General features: G+C 41.2%; 2 protein-coding genes across 3 annotated transcripts in view; one reads left to right on the plus strand and one right to left on the minus strand.

The window, feature by feature from the left end:
- The window catches only part of LOC311064411 (coiled-coil domain-containing protein 148-like), a gene marked incomplete at its 3' end in the record, with an annotated part of 33,247 nt that extends 26,830 nt beyond the window's left edge, over nucleotides 1-6,417 (minus strand). The window contains exons 1-5 of the mRNA XM_084084241.1: nucleotides 6,357-6,417; nucleotides 5,871-5,986; nucleotides 3,280-3,383; nucleotides 1,455-1,546; nucleotides 1,167-1,318 (exon numbers count right to left, since the gene is read on the minus strand). Coding sequence (XP_083940367.1) covers nucleotides 1,167-1,318; nucleotides 1,455-1,546; nucleotides 3,280-3,383; nucleotides 5,871-5,986; nucleotides 6,357-6,402 — 510 coding nt within the window. The 5' untranslated portion in view covers nucleotides 6,403-6,417. The remainder of the gene's footprint in view (nucleotides 1-1,166; nucleotides 1,319-1,454; nucleotides 1,547-3,279; nucleotides 3,384-5,870; nucleotides 5,987-6,356) is intronic.
- A 4,896-nt stretch (nucleotides 6,418-11,313) lies between these two features.
- Nucleotides 11,314-25,631, plus strand: part of LOC311064961 (plakophilin-4-like) — a 90,989-nt gene continuing 76,671 nt past the window's right edge. For both annotated transcript variants that reach the window (XM_084085049.1, XM_084085050.1), the window contains exon 1: nucleotides 11,314-11,467. The gene's annotated coding sequence lies outside the window, so the exon portion shown is untranslated. The remainder of the gene's footprint in view (nucleotides 11,468-25,631) is intronic.

Genomic DNA, 25,631 nt, shown 5'->3' on the forward strand with positions numbered 1-25,631 from the left:
TTAGATTTTTTTCTTCACACTTGACTTGGCAGTGTAACGTATATTTACCATGCTCCTTTGACTTGAATTGAATTGAGAGGGGGGGGGGGGGGACTAACACGGTTGGAGAAATTTTGGAGCAAATAAACAGACAACGTGAAGAGAACAAGGGAAGAAGAGGCAGTGTGGAGCGGGGTGGGGTGGAGGGGAGGCGGTGGGGGCTACTCTATTGTGGCTATGCACTAAGGTGGGCATTGGCTCAGTGGGCCAGCAAGGCTGGGATATAAAAGAGAAGTGGGGGCACCATGGGATTAAAAGCAAGCCAAGTGACACACATAGCAGATAAAATGTCTGGTAGACAACACATCCCCCCTATAAGGTCTGCTTTTCAAAGACACCTCTCCTGCCTTCTCCTTAATCTCACCATTCATTTTCACATCATGAAAAGAAAAGCAAAAGCCTTTACGGGAATCAATGGCAGAGATTTGACTTAAAAGTGGAGAGAGACTTAAGGACTGGGGACACTAACAAACAACAGATTCATGAGGAGTGAATATGGCACTGTGTGCAAGCTGAGACCTTCTGTGTGAGCAAGCAGGAGTTTGATTTATTTCAACTCTCTGCAGAGTAGACACCATTATTTTGGAACCTGTAGAGAGGTAAAGATTAATTGTGGAAAGTTTTATGTACATTGAAAGGATAAAACATTGCCAAACTGTTACCAAACAGCCAAGGACATAAGCTGTTGAGCACGTTGCGAGCTGTGTATTCCTGATAAATTCAGACTCAAATGCTATCAAGAGTTGTAGTGTGTCACTTTTCAATCCAGAAGCTAGAGATATATTTCTGTCTATATTAGTGCTAACACCGTGTGTTGAAGTGGTCTTGTGATTCTAATTGAAATCCTGCCACCAACAGTTAAAGCCATTGTCTTTAAGACAATGAGCCATATCTTGCACCTGGCACAAATTGAGGCAAATGCAGCGCAATTTTGCTAGTTAAGCAAACCTTTTACACCTTGTGCCTCACTTTGTGCATAGGTACTTGTTTAACTACCACATTTGGATCTGGACACCCGCATTTTCACCCTGTGCTTTAGACCATGCGCCACCTTGCACCATGTATCTACAAGCAGTGGTCAAAGACATACATTCTCCTGGTTTTACTTCAGGTCTGCAGATAGATACCTGTTGCAGTACTTGCTCCCAATCTGATGAACGGGGAATGAGCTGCTGATGTTGTACATCGCTGAGTCTGAACTGCAGGTCGTCCCTAAGCTGAGAAACAGGCTCCACGGTGGCAATCCTGAATTCTTCTCTCTCCCTCTCCAGGAACGGCCCTAATGGCAAGCATGGAAGAACACAAAGGCAAACAGTGAATATATGCACAGATACATACTACTATGCATGTTAACTATGTACTGAAGTGGTATATTGCATAGTTACTATCTGAAAACAGAGCGTACTGCTGCCTACCATAATTTTGAAGGGTGAAGATAGCTGTATCTGTCCTACTGCATGGCTTGATGTGTTGCAGGAATTCATGTAGGTCACTTTCAGCCTTCTCCCTGTTGTAGGAAGGACAGAAAAGGGCATAATATTATGTACACATCTTGGTGTGGCTTGGTTTTCTTTTTGAGTGGTGCAACCACTCCTATAAGAGGGTTTAGGACCCATCCGTGGTGAAAGTTTTTCTTTCCGTCGTGAAAATTTGTCTTTCGCTGTGACGCCATGCTGTGGAAAACACGCCCATAGGCGAAGCTTTGCAGGACGTGCTGTGATTGGCTAGCGAGACACATGATGAAATTAATAACTCATAAATATCACCGCTCACTTCACACTGGGTGTGATTTTTTACAATTAAAACTAGAAAAGCTAAATGAACAGTTACTATAGAAACAAACTTGCTTCTCTCACCACACTGCACAGTGGCTAATGAATCGTAAGGTGTGTTTATTTGGCTATATGTTTAAAGTATTGGCAGCAGTAGCGCATCTTTATGACTCGGCTCATTACTGAAACCCAAGCTTGTGTACACCATTAACCTTGTGTGGCTCAGACACAGTCATTAGTCCGCAAACAGGCTGCACCCCAGAGCTAGCACTGCCCTTCTCACTTCACCATGCATGACACCGCTGGGGCCCGAAGTCCCATGCTTGTGTCTCTCTGCATCGGCGTGCAGGGGAAAAAGTGTTACACTTCCTTCACTTGGTGAAGCGAACACTCCCATTTCAACCCAAGTGTACCCCTTTACAGCTTAGAGTTTTTTCCCTATCCTCTCCCTCTTCTGCTGTTTTGAGTTATCAGATCCATGCTAAATCACCCATCGACACATTTTACAGGGAGCCTATTTCCTCCTGGATTCATCTCTCTCCCCCTGGTTTAATTGTCTCCGCCAGGCCGAAAGGCATGGCGAGAGAGTATGTTTTACCCTCCGTCCGTGTGTCCGTGTGTCCGTGTGTCTGTGTGTCCGTGTGTTACCAGCTAATCTCTGGCACCGTTGGCCCGGTCGCTGCGAAACTGTGCACACACACTCCCTGGATGCCAATTCAGAACCTCTGCCTCAAATTCTTCACATGGGCCTGTTATAGCGCCACCTGGAGGCCGATTTGTGCAAAACCCATTTTTTTACATTACTCCTACAGTTTTTAACCAAACGTCATGCAAATCGGTACACAGTATCTCTATAGTCATGTGATCAACACGGACCTGTCCGATTTCCCATATTCCATCTTCATTGGCTAAGGTTTGCTTCCAAAGTTTGCAGGATTGGTCCGTTTTGAACAAAATGCCTCAAATCATGAACGCAGCTTGCGATTTCCATGAAATTTCACACGCACATTCCCACTAGGCCAAGGAAGAAATGCCACCCTTTTTCACATTGGCCTGTTATAGCGCCACCAGCAGGTCTAATTTAGCAACACACATTTTTGTAACAAAATGCCTCAAATCATGAATGCAGTGTCCGATTGAAGAATAAATGGCACCCTTTTCACATTGGCCTATTATAGCGCCACCAGGAGGCCACAATATCGTACCTGACCTGGCGGAGACCTGTGCTCCGAGGAGCACTTTCTCTAGTTCTACCTATTTTCTCTGCACTCTTTTTTCATTCAGATACACAATAAAATTCTCAGTGTTGATTTAACTCTGAAGAGGATATCTGTCCGACTGCAGGACCCATTGGGAGATACAGTTTCTTGCCTTGGATGAATAGAACATACAAAAGGTGGCTGTGTGGCATAATATGGATTCAGAAAACTGCTGAGGATAATAGGTGGAAATAATAGGGGTCTCTTACTCAGCCTTAGCAAGCCTGCAGTACTCCCCGGCCCACACCTGTCTGTGCTGCCGCAGAGCCGAGCTCTCCTTGGTCGCCTTGGCTGCAGACAGAGTCCTCTGAACCTACAAGAGAAGGATTAGATTAGAACATGACAAATAGAGTTCCTTGGAAGTGGAATTTGCCATGAAAACCAGAGAAAAACTATTGTTAATCATTGTATTTCCATGTCATTTGGTACTTCATGTGTTTGCTCCCCTTTTGCTATGTATTATTGTTGTTTGATGTTAGCTGTGAGAAAAGATTCCCCTTGGGTATGCAGAGTTTATCTCTTGACTAATCTAAATCTGAGATAGGGTAATAAGCCTATTAACATGGCCATTATCATTGCCATTGTTGGGTCTTGAAATCATAAGGATCCTGTGGGGAAGGAAGTGTTCTTGTGCAAGACACTTAACCCATAACTTGCTCTCAGGTTGGTGCCTTACATGGTTATCTCTCTCTGCCATCGGTGTGTGAATGTGTGTGTGAATGTACTGTAATGCACATTGTAAAGCGCTTTGGAGAAAAAGCATAATTTTACTATTTCACTTTGTGAATAAAAATAGAAGTCATAGCAGGGGTTAAATATCTTCAGGCAATAAGCAGGTCATATCCTTATCTTATAGTCAAGGGTAAAATGCTCTCTCACTGTCTGCATGCCAAGGGAGAAGTTTATTCAGGCATTTGGTTATTCCGACAGTACTGTATGTATGGCTCTGTCATTGAAATACTGACTTTGTGAGGCTCACGTCCCACAGGAATGAAAGTATAACAATATCAATGTTAAGAGACATGAAATTAGAATAGAACAGTTGCAAATTGAAATGATCAAGTGGAACACGCAAAGCATGCATGAGCCATCTTTCTAAAGGCGCGGGGGTGGGGGTCTTAATCTACTATCATTTTACGTGCATTTTCTTGTCATGGGGAGACAGGAGGGGAGGGGGGCATTCTGCACAATGCAGCGCTTCATTGTCCTCTATCAGTGTTTTTTGCACAGGTCACTGGCTCAGATAATTGTACAATGGAAATCTCACCTAAGCAGCAATTATACATCGATGAATCACCCAGGATGATACAGACTTCAAACAAATTTCAGCTTTAGAATAGGCTATGGTGGTTTACGTGTATGACATGGAGTGGTTTACTGACTCTCATCCATAGGTGAGAGTCATTGAACATGCACACACGTCTTCTCTTTACAGTGCTCTTGACCCAGGTCTTTTATCAGGTGTCCTGCAAATACTTAAGGCTCTAGTATTTACAGTACGAAACATTGCCACATTCTTGTGTGTGCAAATCTGATCCTATCCCCTGCAGCGGCTCAGTCGTTTATTTACCCTCCATCACCATAGGGAGATGCTCAAAAAGCCTGCCTTTCAGCATGGCAGCTGAATGTGAACATAGCCAATCTTATCTAGTCTATGCAGAGAGACGGATTGGAATGAGCCACGGGCAACTGTAATGAGATACAAAAAATCTCCTGCCACAGTTTACCAATTAAAACACTGCAGGTCTGAGAGCCTAATCTCCAATGCCCCAAGGGTTAAGTTCTCTGCTCCGCTCATATGCTGAGAGGCAGGAGACTATGAACTTCAAACAGTTTTATGGTTGAAATCTCAGGCAGCCTTGTGAATATTCAAAGGACCATTTTTTTATGATGATATTCCGATTCTGCTTGATATTTTTAGGCAACTTATGAGTGCGCAATTAACGATGTTTATGAGAAATACACATGTGTGTGCGTGAAAGAGAGTGTGAGTGTGAGTGAGAGAGAGCGAGGGCATTTTGATGTTACGTAATTAGTGTGGCGTACAGTAAGAGCAAAATGGCAGCTGTGTGAACCTATCTATCTATGTAATAAATTCAAGGTATCTCTTTAGTGTCCGCCCTGAGACTGGGAGGTCGGGATTCGATCCCCGGCTGGGTCATACCAAAGACTCTAAAAATGGGACCCAATGCCTCCCTGCTTGACACTCAGCATCAAGGGTTGGATTTGGGGTAAATCCCTGCGACATACTAGCGTCATGTCACTCACTCTCAGGGGGTGTACTTGTACATCAAGCTGCCTCACGCTACAGAAACAGGAGAAGTAAGAAGGCAAGGCCTTCTTACTTATCTCTGCGTGTGTGTCTGTCTCTGCTTTTTGCCCAAATATGGAGATGCTGGACACCACAGTACTGATGCCATAGACTGGCCTCGAAGTACTTTGATAATGGTTACTGCACTAGAGTGACCGACATCATAGACTGGCCTCCAAGTACTCTGATAACACGTAAAACACTGGTATGGTAAAGAGAGAGACAGAGACACTGCTCAACCATAAGAGGTGTTCACACCTTCCATATCAGGTGTCATTATCAGTTCAAGTATTTCCCAATGAGATAAGTGTGTAATAGTGTGTAATGAAGACTGTTTGCTCCCTGTAAAAACAATAATAATACAATATAATGGCATTGCTGGTGAGTAAGTTTTGTGTCCTGCTTTCATCCGATGCTGAATTATCTTGAATACAATAGCTAATATACTGTAATAATGATACACAATAACTGTATTATGACTGAATCTACCTTTTGTCCGATGAGTTCAGATTCTTGACGCTTGGCTGCAACAATGGCTTGTAGTCTTACATAGTCAGCAGGTTTGTATTTTGAGCTCAGACTGTGTTGCATCCACGTCTGTTTTTCTATAAGGATGAAAACAAAGATATGCCTGAATTGGGACACTCATGGAAAATCCTGTGACTGTTTATGTTGTAGACATACAACAATAATAATAGCCCACATTCAACTCTAATGAAAAGCATGGGCCAGTCAGTAGGCGAATTTCAGCATAGGGGAGTTCAGAAAGGAGCAAGATGCTGACTAGCCAGACGGTTTGTTGAGCAATTCAGCTGTATATCACTGAAACAATAAACACAACCAATTCTGTCTCTGACAACAGCCTCAAAGCCTTGTCAGTTGTTTGAAAATGTGTAATAACAAAAGGGACTTCAGGTCAAATCTGCTCAAAAGAGCAGCAGGCCACAGGGCCAGATCCAATCACAACTGACTTACTCGCGTCCTCGGCTCTGTAGTTTGTGATGAGGGCGTTCAGGTCCATTCCACTCCTCACAGCACAGCTATAGACATAATTAATGTGATTACATGATGTCTGAGTTTTGTACTGCACAAGCTAAAATATATGAAGGCTATTCAGTGCATAATCTGCATATGCAAAAGAGAGATACCCTAGAAAGTTGGGAAAGGTCATAATTTCAGTTGTTTTACTTTAAACTACTAGAAACAGCATATTCTTCATGCATATACAATATTCTTTCAATGAATCATAACCAAATTGCAGTTGCCATCAGTCCATGCACATGTGGTAACTTCAGTGGAATTATTTCTTTATTTACCTGTTCACTACAATACATCATCATCACAACTCTACTTATTGTACACAAATTGGCAAAAATAATAAATGCAGCATCCAATCTACCACAAAATATTTTCCCCACTAAATTTGGTACAAATTATCTTGCGAGTCATGTGACAATGACTGTCAAGAGGGTTTTGATATTCCTCCATACGGTTTGCCTGTAATTGGTTTCAAAAGTTAGTGGAAGGTGATTTCTTTCTGGCGTGTGCAGATGTTTTTTGACTAGGGTGGCCCAAGTGGGCCACTGACTTATGCAAGTATGCAGTATTTAGTGTGCAGTAGTATGAATGCACACACACACACACACGCACACACAGGCGCATGTATTCACATGCGTGTGCGGACTGTGCGCACTCACACATGTCGGAATAGCATTAATTACCATTTTTGTCTACACTACCAATATATCTAGTTTAATAACTAACATTACAGTGTCTCTCTGTGTTTAACGTTAAATTTAAAAGATTAATACACCTACTAATGGCAACAAAACAACAGAGTGGCATCATACAAATGTAATATTTGGGTGCATTCGTAAATATGCTTTGAGAACCTGCTCTAATTTCAATGTGCTCTGGTGTTGACATCAAACAAAAAGCATATTTTGAAACGCATTAAAATTCAAGTTATGATTAACCTGTTTTGTTACACGTAGATGCGTGTTTAATACTTTAATATAATATAGAGTAGGCTACCAAAGAAGCCACAACTATCGCATTTAGCATGAAGCTTCATCCAAGTTAAAACTCAGAATTTCTTAAAGGCCAGCATCCCCGGGTGCACTCCACTGCTCTCAGAGCGTATTTCCAAATGCACAAAATGTGTAACTGGGTGGCATCTCAGATTCTAGTGGTGTACATGAACCATCCAATCAATCCCAAACTGGAATCACATGTTGAGGGGCCTCCAAAAGTGTGTTCTCTTCTAACCATATGTCGTTTTTGACAGTTTGCAAAAAGTGCATAGTACACTTATACAATAATGCTAGGATAACATAAAAAGCCCTGAGGGCTTGTTTCCATCCTGTGCATTCAATTCATCAAGACATATAAAGACATACAATACTATCCAAGAGATCATCAAAACTAGGAGCAGTAAAAGTATATTTATAGAGAAACAGTGGGGTTGAATTGTCTAGCTCCAGTTGCAAATTGCAGACAGGTGCTCTTTTATGGTGGTTTTGAAAGAGGGTAGGGAGTGACACTTTTTGACGTTTGGTAGGGTATTCCACATTTTGGTGGCATAATAGTAGAATGAATTCATCCCCATGTTTGTGCCGAATATGGGGGGAATGAGATCAGTGGAGCTCCCTCTGGTGTTGTGCCCGTGGGCATTACTCACTCTTTTGAAGTAGTCAGACAGGTACATGGGCACTGGTCCCTTGAATATCTTGAAGACCAGACCCATTGCAAGTTTCTGTACTCTGTCCTCTACCCTGAGCCATCCCACCCTAGCATAATGAGCAGGGGTTAGGTGAGTCCTAGGTGTGAGGTTTAGTAGTAACCTTATCGGTTTGTTTTGCGAGGTCTGACGTTTTGTTTTTAATGCCTTTGAGGTGCTAGAGTACCACGAGGTGCAGGCATAGTAAAATGACATTGGATGAGTGCTCCAACTAGTGTCCTCAGTGCATTCCTTCTGACCAATGAGGAGATCCAGCCAAAAATCTTGTTCTTTGGATGACTTTCTTGATTACTTTTGTTGCCATATTTCACTGGAAAGATTGTTCTCTAAAATACAAACCAGGTAGGTAATTTCTTCTTTCCTTGTGATAACGTCACCCACTCTGACCGTAAAGTCTATGGCCTTACTGAGTTTAATTTTGGACCCAAAGATAATTGATTCAGTTTTCCCAAGGTGTAATGACAGCTTGTTATCAGCAAGCCATGTGCAGATTTTACCGAGCTCAGAGCTACAGACTTTTTCAACCTGCAATTTGTCCTTGCACGAGACCAGGAGTGCTGAGTCATCCGCAAACAAGAACAAATTGCAGTCACATGCTGATGTCATGTCGTTTACGTAAATTAGGAACAGTAGAACAGTTTCATCCATTTCTCGGATGCACTATCAAAACCGATTGCCTTCAACTCATTCAGTATAGTGATTTACAGTGTCAAATGCCTTTAGGAGGTCCAAAAGGCAGGCCACAGTATTTGCCCGAGTCCACCTCACGTTTGATGTAGTCGGTCGAGTAGGCAGGTGTCAGTGGAATGAGATGTTCTGAAGCCTGATTGGAATTCGTAAGTTAGTTTTCTTTCTGCAAGATACATTTCAACCTGTCCATAATATATTTACCTCTCTATAAGCTTCGAGATGGAACATAGAATAGAAACAGGGCGGTAGTTGGCGGGGTCTAATTTGCTTCCTTTTTATACAGATGGGTTACTCTCGCTAGTTTGAAATCCTATAGGACGTGACCTTGGCTGATGGAGAGGTTTGTTATGTGGGCAATGATTGGAGCAATAGAGGTGGCTGCGTCTCTGAGAAATCTGGAGGGGATATTGTCGTGGCCGGTGGCCTTGTTTCGTTGTAGGGCAATCATCAGTTGTCACCATGGTGAATTTAAAATCATCTTTGCGTATGCCTAGATTTTCGCAGAATACTTATACACCATATAGGGCATAGCATTGGTGGCCATTTTGTGGTGCCACAGATATAAACCCCATTATTTTTTTCCCATAGAGATTTGAATAAATATATATATATAAATTATTTTAAGCATGGAACCAAGCCATCCAGGCTCCTGGTGAATCATGACCATAAAACATTTGAAAACTGAAAAAAAAAAAGGGTATTTATAAAGGCCAGACCGCACCAATGCAACTCCTTGCAACTGCCATTAGGGATAATGGTTGCAAGGAGTTGCATGTTGCAAGGAGTTGCATTGGTATGGACTGGCCTTTAAATATAGTATATAATATAATTTAATATTCACATATTTTTTGACACAGAATCAAATGTTGTATGGTCATGATCCAGGAGCCTTGGATGGCTTGGTTCCAGGCTTAAAATAATTTATATAAATACATTCGCAAATCTCTATGGGGGAAATGAATGGGGTTTCTATCTTCGGCACCACAAAATGGCCACCACACGCCACTGTTATGCCCTATTATAGCCCAGAATGAGAGGGCAGTATGTTAACCAGTGTGGTTGCTATAGTTGTAAAGAAGTTGTTAAAGCGATTAGCCACATCCAGCTTTTCTGTAATGAGCGTGCCATCCGAATTAATGTTGATGTAGAAACCTATTTCCCCCCACATCTTCCTCGAGACAACACAGGTAAGGTTGATATGATTTAGTAATATAAACTAAAGCCTGCACACAATCAACAGATGAGCAATGAAATTGATGATGGCAATTATTGGCAAAGCAAAACTTTAGCAGAAGCCTCGCAAGAACAGAAAATAGACGTAAAAGAAGAACAATTGATATATGATATTGGGAAATTATATATTTTTAATGAGCTTTAGAAGTTTATAGCCTGGTCTAACGTCTCAGACTACAGACAGTTGTGTTTAATAGATGTCATTGATAGCTTCATAGACTTGTTTGACAGCACTGTCATCAGTGTATGTTGGATTCATGTTAATGTGTATTTTCAGACATTTAATCAAACCGTCAGTAAAACTTGACCTTTCACTCTGTATTTAGTCTGCTCTTTTCCCCCTCCACAACACTGAGCTTGTAGATCGGCTATTTTCAGCTAAAGTTCTCCTCAGAATAGGGATGCTAGGGTTCAAGTGGTTTAATGGCAAACATTGGTGCCCCCCCTGTAGTAACTCTGAGGACCCCTTAGGGGTCCCAGACCCCCTGTTGAAGACCCCTGGGCTACACAATTAAAATAAAGTGCGTGTTGTCAGGGAAGTGGATATTTTATTTGCTCAGTATATTATTCCTTCCTACCTTGTTGTATCCCGATCCACCCCGAGTCTCGACTGCACTGCATGGTTTGACAAAACTTGTAACCAAGGAAACTGTCACCCCCCGCTGCCATTGGCCGATTCAACAATGCAAGACTCCGCGAAACGCCCCCTTCTCTAAAACCGAGCCAATCAGGAGTGCGCACTGCAAAGCCACGGTGTGGTGACGTCATGCACGCAGGGTTGCCATGTCCGCTTATTATAAGAGACATTGGGCTTGTTTTTCTGTAAAGTTGCTTGAAAATATCGGTAGTTGCGGGTTGCGGTTTTGTGGGCTTGTTTCTAAAGAGTACTTATTTTGGGCTTTCTGTGTAATGTTGTTTAAACCAGTGGTTCTCAAATATGTTCATGCCAAGGACCTCCCAAATTAATATGTACCGGTATTTGTCTGCAGATCCCCATCTGAAAATATTTTGTGCCAGGGGACCCCCATACAAGATTTGTGTTGTTAAAATGTTACAAAAATATTCCAAATATTTCTTCTAGTTTCTTTTTTTAAAATAGCAGATCTGCAAGAGCTTGTAGATCGGCTATTTTCGAATAGGTTTAAAGGGCTCAGCATAGTCGCTTATTCTGGGCTTGTTTTCATAGACCTCGTTGCTTATTTCTCTCACAAGATCTGGCAACACTGCATGCACGCTCGTATTCCTTCGGAGTGGAAGCAGGGAGCGACGAAGAGGGTCTCTTCTTCTTGTTCCCGAGACCATGGAGGCGAGTTGCACTATTATTCCACACGCATGGGACTAAAAAGACGGGACTTTATAGCAGAGACGGTGAAGTTACATGTCCTACCAACGCTGGCCAGCGCAATAGCAGTCCTCCTTTAAGGTACTGAACATTTTATTTTTTTATTGCTATTCAAAACGACTGTAAAGAAGAAGAAGAAGAAGAGAAAAAAACTGGGGTAAAATGAAAGCATCTGTGCGCAGGAGGAGGGTCTCTGGACAACCAAATATAACCACAAAAAAAGTCCCGAATACTATGTTTTAAAAGAGCTGCTCATCATTTTAGTGCTGTGTAGCTTTCGTCATAGGACAGGAGGACAGTGTGTAGACGAGAAGAATTTAACGCGTACTAATCTTTCTCTTGTGACTGATTAATCGCCACGCACACCTTTGTGAGGAGGGACCTTCAAGTGTAGTCATTTATAGTGTCGAGGGTTCCGTCCTCCAGTGAAAAGTTGTTATAAAGGGTGTGTGTGTGCGGTGGTTTGTGTTCAGCGCCACTCAGTGCTCCAGTCCAAGGTGCAGTTTTCCCAAAACAAAAAGAAATGTTACTACTTTGTGTGTCACACTGATGTCGTCCTTGAAAGCACACACAGAGCCCTTGTTGTGGAGAGAGAGAAGGCAGGTAGAGTGTGTGTGGGAATCTCTGGAATGCGAGGAGGGCGGAGATTCAAGCGGTCTACTACAGCGGTTCTCAAACTTTTTCATGCCAAGGACCCCCAAAATGATATATATATTTGGCTGCGGACCCCCATCTCAAAAAAAATTGTTCCAGGAACCCCCAGAAGCAAAGATTTGAATTACAAATGTTCGCTTTAAGTATATGTATTCAAAGGTTTGCACAAGTTTTCACGATTTTTCAAAAAAATAGTCAAATTATAAAAGATTAATTTGGTTACAATTACTGTGATGCTGTATTAACACATTTTGCTGGGGACCCCCTGGAACCCCTCCAAGGACCCCTGGGGGTCCCCGGACCCCACTTTTGAAAAAGGGTCTACTACTTCAGGGAGATTTGCTCACTTTTTTTAAAATTGCGTTCAGAGTTTCACTTCAGAGTTTCATTAAACAGTCACAAAATAATTGTGATCAAACGACAGTATTTACAAAAAAAAAAAAAATGTTACTTAAGTGAAAGTATCAATACTGTAATGTAGAAATACTCGTGTTACAAGTAAAAGTCCGGAATTCAAAATGTACTTGACTCAAAGTACAAAAGTATTGGTATCAAAATGTACTTAAAGTACAAAAAGTAGGAAGTACTAATTTTACAAGTTTTCAGATGTAAAAAAAACTTTTGAAAATAGCAAATCTACAAGCTCACAATGGGTCGGGATGTGAGCTTGTAGATCGGCTATATTCAAATGGCCGAACTGAAGTAATTAGTGTTTTGTAATGATAATCAAAATCTACAAAGTAAACTAATCAGAAACTAAAGTTTCACTAAAGATCACTTAGAATGTAAGATTTTAAGTTTTCATATAATTGTAGTGGAGTACAATATTTTCCTCTGAGATGTAGCGGAGTAAAAGTATTGAAGTTTGTAAATACCGAAAAAGGTAAAAAAATACCCAAAAGGTTGACATAAGTACAGTACTTGCGTAAATGTACTTAGTTACTTTACACCACTGCACTTGATACATTAAACAGTCACAAAATACAAATAAAAACAAACGACGCCAAAAATAAAGATAAAGACATGTTTTTTTGGTAATCTGTTACCTTCTCAGCTATGTGAAAATGTAACCATAACCCATACCTTTTTAAGTTGGCAACCTTCTGGTCCCTGGGGGTTATTGATCTGATCTGCATAGGTTAAATACATGACGTGTAAGTTGGTCTGTCACTGTTGTATTATTGATCCATGCATTATGTGGTAATGTGTTTATTTTTTGTTTAGGGGAATTTGACCACATTGCTGCCCCAAAGTGCACTATGATAGGTATTATAATAAACCTCTTATGCTTAGTCTTATCTCATATAAAACCATGACTTTGTTTGGTTTTACTCTGCACTCCACCTTTCCATTAACCAGTGGAAAGGTGACAGTGCCACATATTAATCCTAGTGTAAATGTGTTGACACAGGTATTTAGACTTTGTGGTCACATTTTATATTTTGTTGATTTGAGGCTTAAAGCCAGAATTAAATGTAAACATTGAAAGTAATGGAAAGGTGATTCGTAAATTATACAATAACAATGTATATGATCAAAATTGCTAATTAATACTGTGACCACTTAAAGTGGCTAAGGATATGTACTAAGAAGTGTTTTGCACTGCAGATGTGGCATAGTTATCTGTCTGTATTTTATATACTGGTTAATTTGATTTTAAGACAGTCAACTATAAATGGGTGTAGTCAGTGCATAACGATTTGGGTCTGGACATGAATTGTCTCTCTCTCTCAAACACACACACACACACACACACACACACACACACACACACACACACACACACACACACACACACACACACACTCTTGATTAACCTTTTAGGTTGCTCAGGACACTCCTCGTGATTCGCATTACTACACAAGACACACACTCCCACCCAGCTGACATCTTATTGAAGGGGTTCACTGTTAAATATCCAGTGGAATAGGAATAATGGATAAACAGTCTCCAGGCTCAACTTCTCTCTCTGTTCTAATGTTTCTTGGATATTGATCATAGCAACATGCATACAAGAATAAAGGTTTTTAGTAATTAGGAATGCTGCAGAAAAATCACGTGTTTCATCCTGAAGGCTTGTTCGTGTTTTTCATTTGTTTTATTTAGATGAGATCAAGTGGTACACTGTACATTAGTCAACCAGATCGAGGAAGCATTGTTTGTCTGAAGACCAGCTTGCTTCATTCACATTTCATAAGGAGAAAAAAACTACCAAAAAACTAAATCCATGGTTACAAAAGACCTTGTGACCAGTATGTTGGTTTGATTGTCAAGTCTGTGTTCTTGGCAGATTGTTCTTAACAGGAACTGACATCAGTTGAATAGTTCAGCGGGTCTTTGAGGGCCCCTAATTCTTTTAAATTGTATTTCCTTTTCTGCAATTCTGTCGCAGCAGTGGCACATCAAGGCTTAAGACTCGACCCTGTGTTTTACGACTCCCCCCACATCCCCTTGGTATAAATCTGCTTGATAAAGACTGCATTTTCACTCTCTTCTTTGGTGCATAACAATTGTCTTCGTCTTTCCTTAGCCCCTGGAAAGAAAGTCGGCATCCCCTGTGTCCCACTTCACATAGTTAACTATCAGTCAACTCAACTGTCATTCAATTTGGCACTTTTACTGGTGGCTATCTTTGTGTTTTATTTACTTTGCTGCCTCCCACTTATCTTGTAATTTATCATATTTTTGTCTTCCCAGTTTTTCATTTTTCTACCAATTTAGTTATGCCAATTCCTCCTGTCAATGCTGTCACCATCATCTTTGTATATATAGTATATTCAACCACAAGTTGAATTCAGAATTAATATAGCACAACTAAATAAAGTATATCCACAATAACAACTCTATGGAGGTGATATATTGTGAATTAAGTTTGGCGACAATGAGTGGAAATCTTGTAGGCAGGGACTATCCCTAAATTAAATGACACAAATTGTCTCAATTTTACAATACATTTTAATGGTTATTTGAATAATTTTCCATGATCTAACATGCCTGTGAGAGTCACTGATTTATGTGGGGTCTTGTTTCTGGACTCTGCGCCACTGTGGTGTGGCCTCCTTGGGGAATAATAACTCTACGCAATACGCATCAGAGAGTAAGGAGTTTTATTTATACTTTCCTTTAGCTTGAATATGCTCCTCTTTCCACTCACTCCACTTAGGTTCTTTCCATGCATGTTGTGGCCCCAAAGAGAGTTGTTGGGCTTCTTGAGGACAAACCACTAGTGGCGCAGGGAAATTCCACTCTGAATTAGTAATTCAGTAATATCTATCTTTGTGTCACCACTTTAGAGGCTTTTGTAAGATGAAAGTATATTAGTACTCCATTTGCTGTACTATTCATTGATAGCATTCATAACTGAAGAGATCAACAAATGTTAAACATTCAATAGGATTCACAGCTTAACCGTTTATCATTAATAATTTGCACTGAGTCAGCTCAATGTAGGCTGGTTCCATACTAGATATAATATAATTTCCGTCCTTATCGTATGTAAAAGTCAATCTAATTACAGAATCGTACTCTGTGTGTAGAGTGCAGTCAGCTCTGCAATGGCTCGGGTCGTTACTACTTGGCTTGTGTGCCTACTGTTCACTGCTGATCTAACTGGATATGTAGATAAATTCCTGAAAGAGGTCCAGATTTCATGCTTGGGTTGTATCCTGGACTGCTGAAGATAATAAAGAACACAAAGCATGTCAGCGCTTTCAGAGATTAGGCACACAATAGATTTTTGTCTGGTGAAATAGCCCTCCATAGTCCTGACATGCTGAGTCTGAAAGACAGCCCCTCTCCAGTGTCTGCTGTGTGGATTGTGTCAGTGAATAGGGATGGGCTTCTGTACAGTGAGATGGCCCAGATGTGGGCTTACTACTACTGCCTTCTTCCCTGCTCGTTACCCACCTAATCTTTCTATCCAAACCTAGCCACCTTCAGTCTCATCTCAACGGGGTACATGGTGGTACTACTACCTTGTTGAATATTTCAAAGTGCTTGTTAGTTGTTACCTTATCAGCCCAGGCAAATGTTCTCCAGTTACTCATGATCAAAAAATAAGAAAAAGAAGAGTGGTAGGCAACTATATTTTGGTGGATTATATTATATATATGGACTATCAACTAATAGTCTTACCGTTGGATGACATGATCTCAAATAACACTTTGTGACAGTTGTTGAATCTGATGTTGTGCTGCTGCAAGAAAATGGCTACTGTGCTAGGCCCAGGGTGACTAAGTACTTAGAATGTTAACACCACATTTTAAGATGCCGAGTCCTTCACAGGAAGCTGTCCTTCAAAATGAGTGCTCTACAACTGATGGAGTCATATAAATCACAGGCACATTCTCATGCTGTGGGCTCTTGGTTTAGATTCTGTCAGACTCTAATATCATACTTGTGGGATCGTGTGTCATCCCAAAGTGGTGTTTGAGTGTATGCTTGGCTGCTGGATTTAGTCAAAGGTGAAGGCATCTCCCCTATGTCAACCCCCTTTCTTCTACTGACTATGCAGGCTGATGTCAGGGGGTTACGCCTGCCCAGACTACATCTGAAACTTGAGGCGACCTGCAGAATTTCTGCACCTCACCGGCTTCCATAAAAGTCTGCAGAGGAGCAGTAGATTCACTCCTTAAATGTCAAGATAATTTAAAAGTCTGCTATGATGTAAAATTCCATTTTAAAGAAGCATTTTCTATGACCTCCTGTTTGGATTGGGTATTTTAATGCATTTCAAAAGCGCTGACTAATTTGAAAAGTCAAGACCAAAGTAGTCCATGGAGAAAAGATTGTTGATAACTGTACAATCTTTGACTTTGCATAAATAGGCTACGTTTGGCCAACATTGAATTGTTCAGGTAATCTAGCTAATGATAGAGCACTTAAGTCCTGGTGTCACTGCCGCTAGAGGGCGCTGTTCCGCTGGTTTGTGGCTTTATTTTTTGTGTTGAAATCCCCATTGGGGAATCTTAGATCGCCTCATATAAGAACTGTGTTAAAAAAATAAACACACCACCCTGCTGATTTTACTCATATGGATATGAAGCATCGACTGAAGGTGGAAATGTACACATTTCCCAAAAGAGTAACACAATAAACGCTAGAAACGAGTCAAAAGATCCAAAAACTAAGATTCTCCAATGGGGATTTCAACACAAAAAACAAAGCCACGAACCAGCGGAACAGCGCCCTCTAGTGGCAGTGACGTCAGACTTCGGTGCTCTATTTAATAGCTTTTGGTAACAAAAGTTAAAATTTTCTCTGAAAGTCATTAACGAGAAAATGGTATATGTAGTATGTACATATGGCCGAAAGGTGTGAATACTAGACAATGACAAGTTTGACAATAACAAGTTTTTTTCCCCCAGTGCAATTCCAGCTGCTCTCATGCAAAGTTTAGTTAGTTAGCATGGTGCCCATGGAGCAGAAAAAATATCCCAGAATAACCAGCAATTACTCCCTCTCTGTGTGAAGTCTGTGGACTTGACATTTGGCAAGTCTGTAACTCAACTATGACCGCTATGCTAACAGCTAATATAATATCACGCCCAGCCAGCCCATTAAAGGGTCCATTTTCTCCCACCTTTCTGAAATGGACTGCGTTTTCTGGCAGCAGAAAACGCATGGTCGGTGCCAGACACTTTTCTATTGGATGGAGATTCACTCCCAGCCAGGTGTTGTTCACATGTCTTTAAGAGTTACCGATGTAACGTAGCTGAAATCAACTCGTGAGATTCTGCTAAAATATTGCTTGCACTTGACACATGAGCAATACAAGTCCACTCAGTTTCTCTCAAGTGGTTTATTGAATAAGAAGTCCCATTTTTGTCAGGCCATAGCCGGAATATAAGAAAAGACACCTGAAAGCATCTGGATCTAGTGTGATGAACGCGATGGCACCCAACACTTTGTGGTCTGTAGCGCCTTAAGGCCATAAATCTCTAGCGAGTGCCTCAAATGAAACCCATTCATAGCACTGCAGCGCGGTAAAGCCATGCATGCCCTCCATGAATCATATTACAGACTACCACTAAGGGGAAATTTATTTTACTAACCTGTTGGCTGTGATTTATTTTTTCAATTAAAGCTCCTTTTGATAGATCTCCCATAGCTTCCAACAACAGCCCAACATTGGCTTTGCTGTGGAAAGGAAATGGTCTTTTCATAAGTCTGTCAACCTGAGATCCTGAGCCAGCGGTTTCCTGCAGTGCAGGTTTTCTCTTAAACTATGCTAATTAATGAATGAACCTTTGGATATCCACTACAATCTATTCTGACCTCACCTAAAGCATTGTTTCAAAAGGCCAGCCGGAGCTGCTTGAATAGTTTGACATTTTGTTCAGGAACTAATTTCCCTCTGCCTTTCTACATCATGGCTTTTGCATGTTGGTGCCCTGTTTGTTGAAGCACAGCAATTTTCATTTAAATGTTTCATTTACTAGGCCTATTATCCCCCAATTATGGTCAAATGCGGTCTCATATTTTGCATAGTTATCCACTTAAACCCTATATATTCCGTTTGCCCGGTGTCCCCCAGGGCTTTATCCATGGCCCTCTCCTTTTTTAACTCTACACCATCTCTTTGCCGAAAATAGATCTACAAGCTCACGTGTCACAACTTGAAGATCTGCTATTTTCGCCGAATGTTCACCCCAGAATAGAGACGCTAGGGTTCTAAGTGGTTATAGTTATTTTGATCTGAAGGTGTTAGCTTAAGGCCCATACATGTCCATACATACATGTCTGTAAGACCCGTGGGCAGACAACAAGAGCGTAGGGGGAGAATTATGTTTTCGCGTTTTGTCCGTCGAATTTTCCATCCGTCATCATTTTTATAGAAGTGGTGGATGACGTTTTTAGACGCTACACAGGCCTTCATCTGGCCTTTAGCCTGGGATCAATACCTTTTCGGGTTTGTGATCCGGTCGGGAGCGGAAGTAACCCTACGTCACCCCAAAATAGGTCCGTCCGCGGGCCTACCTAATTAAATCCTTAGCGTAGTTAAGGTTATTTTTTAAATATAAATGTGAGTGTACTTCCGGAGACTATTTAGCGTCTGTGGGGAACCAAAACAAACCGGCTCCGCAAAACCGGATGGGCAAAATCCGGAAAGATAATTATTATTATGATTATTTTTGTGGGCTAGACCGGATCACACAGGTCTTTAATAACGAATACCAGGCTTTCCTCCGAGGTGGAAAAACTGGTGACGTGAGGTTATCTGGCCGTTACAACAATAGCGACAGGGTGAACATGGCCAAATAATAACTTAATTGTTAAACTAGGTCTGAGGAAGCAAACTAGCATGTAGGCTAGCTGCGCTAGCATGTAGGCTAGCTGTGCTAACATGTAGGCTAGCTGTCCTGTTACTGGGCAAGTAGTGCAATAAAAGTCACTGAACCTGAGTCCCCAAACTAGACAAAAACAATCGTTGTCTACAAAATTTGAGTTTCACCCCCCACTGCACTGTGCTATATTATTCATGTGTGTGTTTAAGGAACTGCTGGGTCCATTTGGTTCTATATATCTGTACACTGCCACAGAAACGGGAGTCTTTCACCCATTCTACACCAGCAGTTATACACAGGAGACATCTCACTGAGAAGATCCAAAATACCTATAAAACAATTTCGGGAGGCCGTAGTTTATGACAACTTGTGACGTTAGATTTGTTCGCCGTTTGTGTTAGTTGGTTATATGTTCTTGGTGCTTCGTGGAATCTCAACTGCAGGGCTAAATGCTGCCTAATCGACCCGCATTTCCAACAGTAACAGAGTAAATGCATAGTTGGTTCAGGGTCTCTCCCCTTAAAGATTTATCCAAAAGTATTAATAGTGTCCATTTGGTCACATTTGCGTGGCATTGCGAGGGAGCTACATACTCTCGCAACGGATTAATAGGTATATAGGCCTCCTGGCCTTGATTTAAACATTAGAAAACTTATCGGACTATACTAGGAGGAATAAAGAACGTACAACGTTCCTCACCCCCTACGTAAGTGAAAACCTGTCTACTGACACCTTGTATGGGCCTTGAGTTCCCTATCTGTTATATGGGCTACTAGTACTAAATATGCATCAGTTTTAGAATTAATTTAGTTGTCAACAGTCCAATGGTAAAATTATTTATCTCTCTCCCATATGACAAACCCAGACCCTGGCTAGGTAGAGCTTGGACTGAGAGATTGTATAGTTCCCTTTATTTCAGCATGGCTGCCTGTAACTTTTGGTAACCACTTTCAAAAGAAAATGCCTAATTTCTGTGCAGTGATAGAGTAGGTGAAACATTGGAAAATTATTAAATTACTGTTTCACTGATATCCATTTGTATACAAGATCCTTATATATCATATATATCAATATCAACAGCTGTTGTTTTGCTGCTCACTTTGTTGAGAGCACAGAAGTCAGCTTTGTTGTGCTAATAAGCCAACTGTGTGGATGTTTACTTCAACATAACCAGGCCTTGATGATGGTCTGGCTTGGACCACCATTTCATTCCAGAAGGAATTTGCTTCATGCACAGCACCGTGGCTCTTGTTAAAAGGCTTTTAATGCAGTTATCAGCAGCAGTCCCCATCACATCATCATCACATCAGACATATCAGTAGGCGGAGGTATAGGATTGTCTGGCTATGTGAGCCTAGTACAAGCAAGTCTCAGTCAGGTGTGACTTTGTGGCAATGGCAATGGTTTACATGGCTCACGGGTTAGATAGGAGAATGTTGCGTCGGGTCCCATGGAGGTCAGGACTTGCCTCTGCAAATGAGCCTCCTGGAAAGATGTGGCCCGGCATGTGTTTATCCATCTCCCTCTTATGCCAGCTAATCCACAATTCTTCACTGCAGCAGTTTTCTTCATCTCGTTTGAGTAATGCTATTTTATTTACCCAAGGTCACTTCAGCTCAAAGGTAAATAACTGGATTTAAGAGCTCAAACAAGTTATTCTCATGGTCGGGGAACAGTCCATTGTTCTTTATGAATAACTGTCCCCCAGAGCTAGAAACTAGACATCCAAAACTAACTTGCAATGCTATACCAATGTGTGGTTGGCAGCTTCTCAGTGAGTCTCAAAGCATAAATGTATCATCAAAGAATCCTAGTCACTGTCACACCATTTTAAATTCATTTTCAGTTTTACTGTGCATTTCACAAATTAGGAGAGGGGACAACCTCTGCATGTTTCTGGCTATGCAAGACAATAGTAATTAACAATAACAGTTGATATTTACACTCAAAGGAAAAGTCAATCTGGTCCCTATTTTCCTAGTTTCATTATAACTTTTTGTCACCTGTTTGGTTCGATGCAGGGGACGCAACTTTGACTATAGAGCTATATATTATCTGGAGTGTGCACTGAAAATCCCTGCTCATTCATTTCAATGAAAGTTGCTCACCCATTATATTCCCCTCCTACTCCCCTTCTTTCGGGTTTGGGCCAATGGGTTAGAGGTTACATCATTGGCTACTTGGACACTCTTCAAAAAGCCTTCCCAGTCCTTCTAGTGCAGTGGATAAGCTCTCATCATATTATAGCAATTTGTGCACTCTATGAAAGAAAAAAAAAGCATGAAACTTCTAGCATAGTTAATAGATACCATAATGTTTATTTTCAGATGTGGAGGAAAGTCAGATTTGACCCCGTCAGAGGTCAAATCTGACTTGGAGAAAAATAATTGACATGTACATTTATTGAACAGATTATTTTTCGAGGATTTAAATGTGGAGATTGTGGACAGAGACCATTGGGTTGTCAGTGACTTTACTTTCTAAGGATCTTCTACGTTGATCGACCCTTGCTAAAGGAAAATGATTATGATAATAATATAACCACATGAGAACATTTATTATGAGAGTATCCTGACAGGAACATTATAGAAAGCGCTCCTGAGGCTCCCACTGTCAGTACTGCGATAACACTACATGTCAATTTCTCATGGTTTGGAGCGGAGGAACCATAACTGATGGGCACAACCGGTTGCCTACCCAATACCCATGTCTCTTGGCCAGCCTGTCAATATGAATGACAGAATGCAATTAGACATGAACAAGATTGATGGAGCAGTGAGGTGATCATATTAATAATCTCTCACAACCACACATGACATTGTAAACCTCTGCACATTCACTGACAAACTTGAGGCACATGAATATCTACAAGAGAGAGGTGTACAGACATAAATGCTCAGTTGAAACTGTCACCCCCTTCCAGTTTACCTCAATGAACCTACAATAATGCCCTATTGATGAGTCAGTTGTCAGCTAAGCTAAGCTAATTCCGTTCTTGGCTACATGATGGATCATTCATTGGGGGGCAGTTAATCTGCAGCTTTAATCAGTCCCAAGACGAGGAAGCAGGTGCTGAGTGCGCTCAGTTATTCACTCCTCAAGACACCTCACATTGTAGGAGCAAGAGCACTATGCCGATAGCAGGCCAATTGTTATGCAAATCGGCCTCTTAACATCATTTGATTTCCCCCATTCCGATCATCACAGTGCTTCTTCTTTGCAGGTTTGGAGTGCAGTGCTTCCTACAATTTGTGTACTGTAATGCAATAACCACTAGATATGGAGAGAAATGAAAGCCGGCACTTGCAGCGCATATGACAGAATAGAGGTCAGCATTTATTAAATTGAATTCATAACGCCTCAGGTTTGAAAAAAGAACTTTCCAAAGCGATGATGACATTTATTTTCTAACCATACTTTTATTCAGTCAACTCAATACGCAGGGGTGGTGTGTGGACTTTAAAGTGTGGTGTATCTCTGTTGAGTTTTATGAGTTGTACTGCAAAGAGTGAGCTAGTTGGATTCACTTTCCCGGAGATAATTGGAGTTTAATTGTATGTAGAGTTGAATTGTATGCTGAGAGGCATTATCCTGTGATTCCGAAGTTCCGATTCCACCTGACATGATGAAGCACGTTTCCCTACCACCAGCTCTGACTAGATCGTCAGGGATTTAGGATTTAACACTCAGGCCTTTTGACCATATTCACACACGCCGGTCATTTTGCTCTTGCGTCATTCCCCACCCTACCCCGTAGTCTTGTGGTGAATGATGATGATGAGGGTGTGTGATTACCACCAGTTGTTCATGGAATCTGTCAGTCATCTTCTTTGTGTCCTTGGAGAATAAATATCTTCACTAAGGCAAAGTACAATAATTTGAGCATGCTTAAGGTGTGTGTGTGTGTGTGTATTGCACAGGCTGTTCCATAGTGTTATGCGTTTCCTGCCTTTCCTTAAGGCCAAGCCCTTCCCTGTGTGTGCACACATGCTCAGATCAGCCCTGACGTTTTGCAACAGTTTTCTGGGATACGGTTCAAGGTGTGCAGTAGGCATGGGGGCAACGCTGGGGAATTCCTTCACATGCCCTGTTCCGTTTCTATAAATTCTTATGTTGAATTAGGAGTGGACTCTTAGGGTATTGTCTCCAGATCTATACCAAACTATCTTTCACACACTGTGATCCACTGTCATCAAAACAAGAGGTATTTTGTCCTTTTTGTTTATTTTGTGTGTGTTTGTGTGTGTTTATGCGTGCACGTGCGTGCCATTCCAAATCTGTCTAGGAGACATTCCTTAGCTGTTGTGTTGGTCAGTCTTTAGTGAGGGATTTTCAGCTGTCTGGAGTAGCAGAAAGTCAAACATTTACGGATCTAATAATAGCCTGTTGTGTTGCTGTTAGCAAATCCATCATGTTAGAGACAACCACACACACACAGGTAGTAGTACAGGATTATAGAATGTGTTGGGGGCAGAGTCTCGAATAAATAAATATAATGCGGCTGTCATGAATACTTCAAGTTCAGTTGATGCACAGCTAGGCCTAATTCTCTCTCTATCTTTTTCAATGGTTTGTTAACTTTGTTTATTGGGCTGCAATATGGTATTGATTATGCCTTGTGAAGTCTGAAAAAGCACACCAGACCACAAATATCACTTTTATTCGACAAAGTCAATATGCTCTTTGAAAGAGGCAATTAAGCATTGTGGGTCTTGTGGCACTTTGCTGCATTGGCCAGGAGCTCGGTAATGGAACACTGCTCCCCCTCACAACGCCTTCATATAGCATATGAACTTTCCCAGGTCATTGTAGATAGATATCCATTGGACATTGATCAGTTGGCTTAAGCTGGACTCACACTACAGGATTTTTAACATCGTAAAGTAACAATTTGGAAATCTGGTAGCATCACACAGTCACTACAGGAGAATCCTGTAGTGTCCATGTTTAAGATTATCTTAAACATGCATTCAGACTACAAGATTTTAAAACAATGAGGCATCACACACTACAGGATTCTATTACGATTATCGGCCAGGTATCTGTTTGTGACTTGGAGTAACATTATATATTTATTTATGTTTATTTAACTTTTGATGATGACAATGGTGGGGGAGGGTTTGTTGATTGGGGAAAATGTCTTTGACTGTGACTAGTATACTACTAATAATTAAAAACTGTCATACTGAAAAAGATATTTAACAAAACAAAAATAAATACATTACACAGCATCATCTCATGTCATCTCATGTCACGTGATCACATGCACAATTATTAGACTGTTCTGCACAGTATAGCTCACATGCTGTACCTTCACCTTATGGAAGGTGTGTGACATGCTGTCGTATGATGTTATACTTCAAATGTGGATCTTCAAAACTACCATTTGAATTTACGTGAATAATTAGCAACACCTCCCTAATATAGTCACCAGAGTGAGGGGAAGCTGATGACACATTTGACTAGTATGTGTGGTATTGGTTATTGCTCAAGGCATAGAGGGAGTGCTTGCTGAAAGCAGCTCTTGATTTTGCTTGTGCTGTAGATTTCATAGTCATTGAGAAGTCTGTGCAGCTGTGAGACTCCCCTGCCTCTTGAATTCAGGGAACTGTAATCATTTCCCTGCTCATGTTTTTTTCTTCTATGGCCCCATTTGTCTGTGTTGAATGTCAATGACCTGGTTCATTTAGGTGACATGAAGGGTTTTCCTCTCATGATCCTCCCTGCTGCTGTCGGACAGACTGTGGCCCTCATTTATCATGTGTGTGTGTGTGTGTAGTGTAGAATCAGCGTAGAAACATTTCACGACGGGGCTCGCGTATGATTTATCAAGCAGTCATATCCTGTCAATCACAGCGTAAGAATGGATGTGGCGGCACTGCTGATTGAATAACACGCCCTTGTTTCAGAGGCCTTGCCCCGCGAGTTTGGTCGAGAAAGTATGGGAAGCCAATGAGAAAGAACAAATTCTCCAATGGAAAGTTACTCCTCCAATCATCAGTGGCCTCACAGCTCGCACACACAGGTCTATTTGTATATAGAGTCCATACTGGGCACATAGCACAGACGTACACCTGTGACCTGACACAAATATAATGATGATCTCAGTCGTAAAAGCACAAGTCCAATCGAACACACCAAAAAGTGTCAGTCAGACTCGGAACAATGCGGCGTGGAAGAAAATCACTGATGCGGATGTACAGTAGTAATTATACATCACTCACTTCCATCAGCCATCATTGGCAATTTGGCATTATATATATATATATCCTAAAAAATGTATATCCTGAAACATAACATACATG

The sequence above is a fragment of the Gymnoscopelus microlampas genome (assembly GCF_963454915.1).
Source record: "Gymnoscopelus microlampas genome assembly, chromosome: 17".
Classification (NCBI taxonomy): domain Eukaryota; kingdom Metazoa; phylum Chordata; class Actinopteri; order Myctophiformes; family Myctophidae; genus Gymnoscopelus; species Gymnoscopelus microlampas.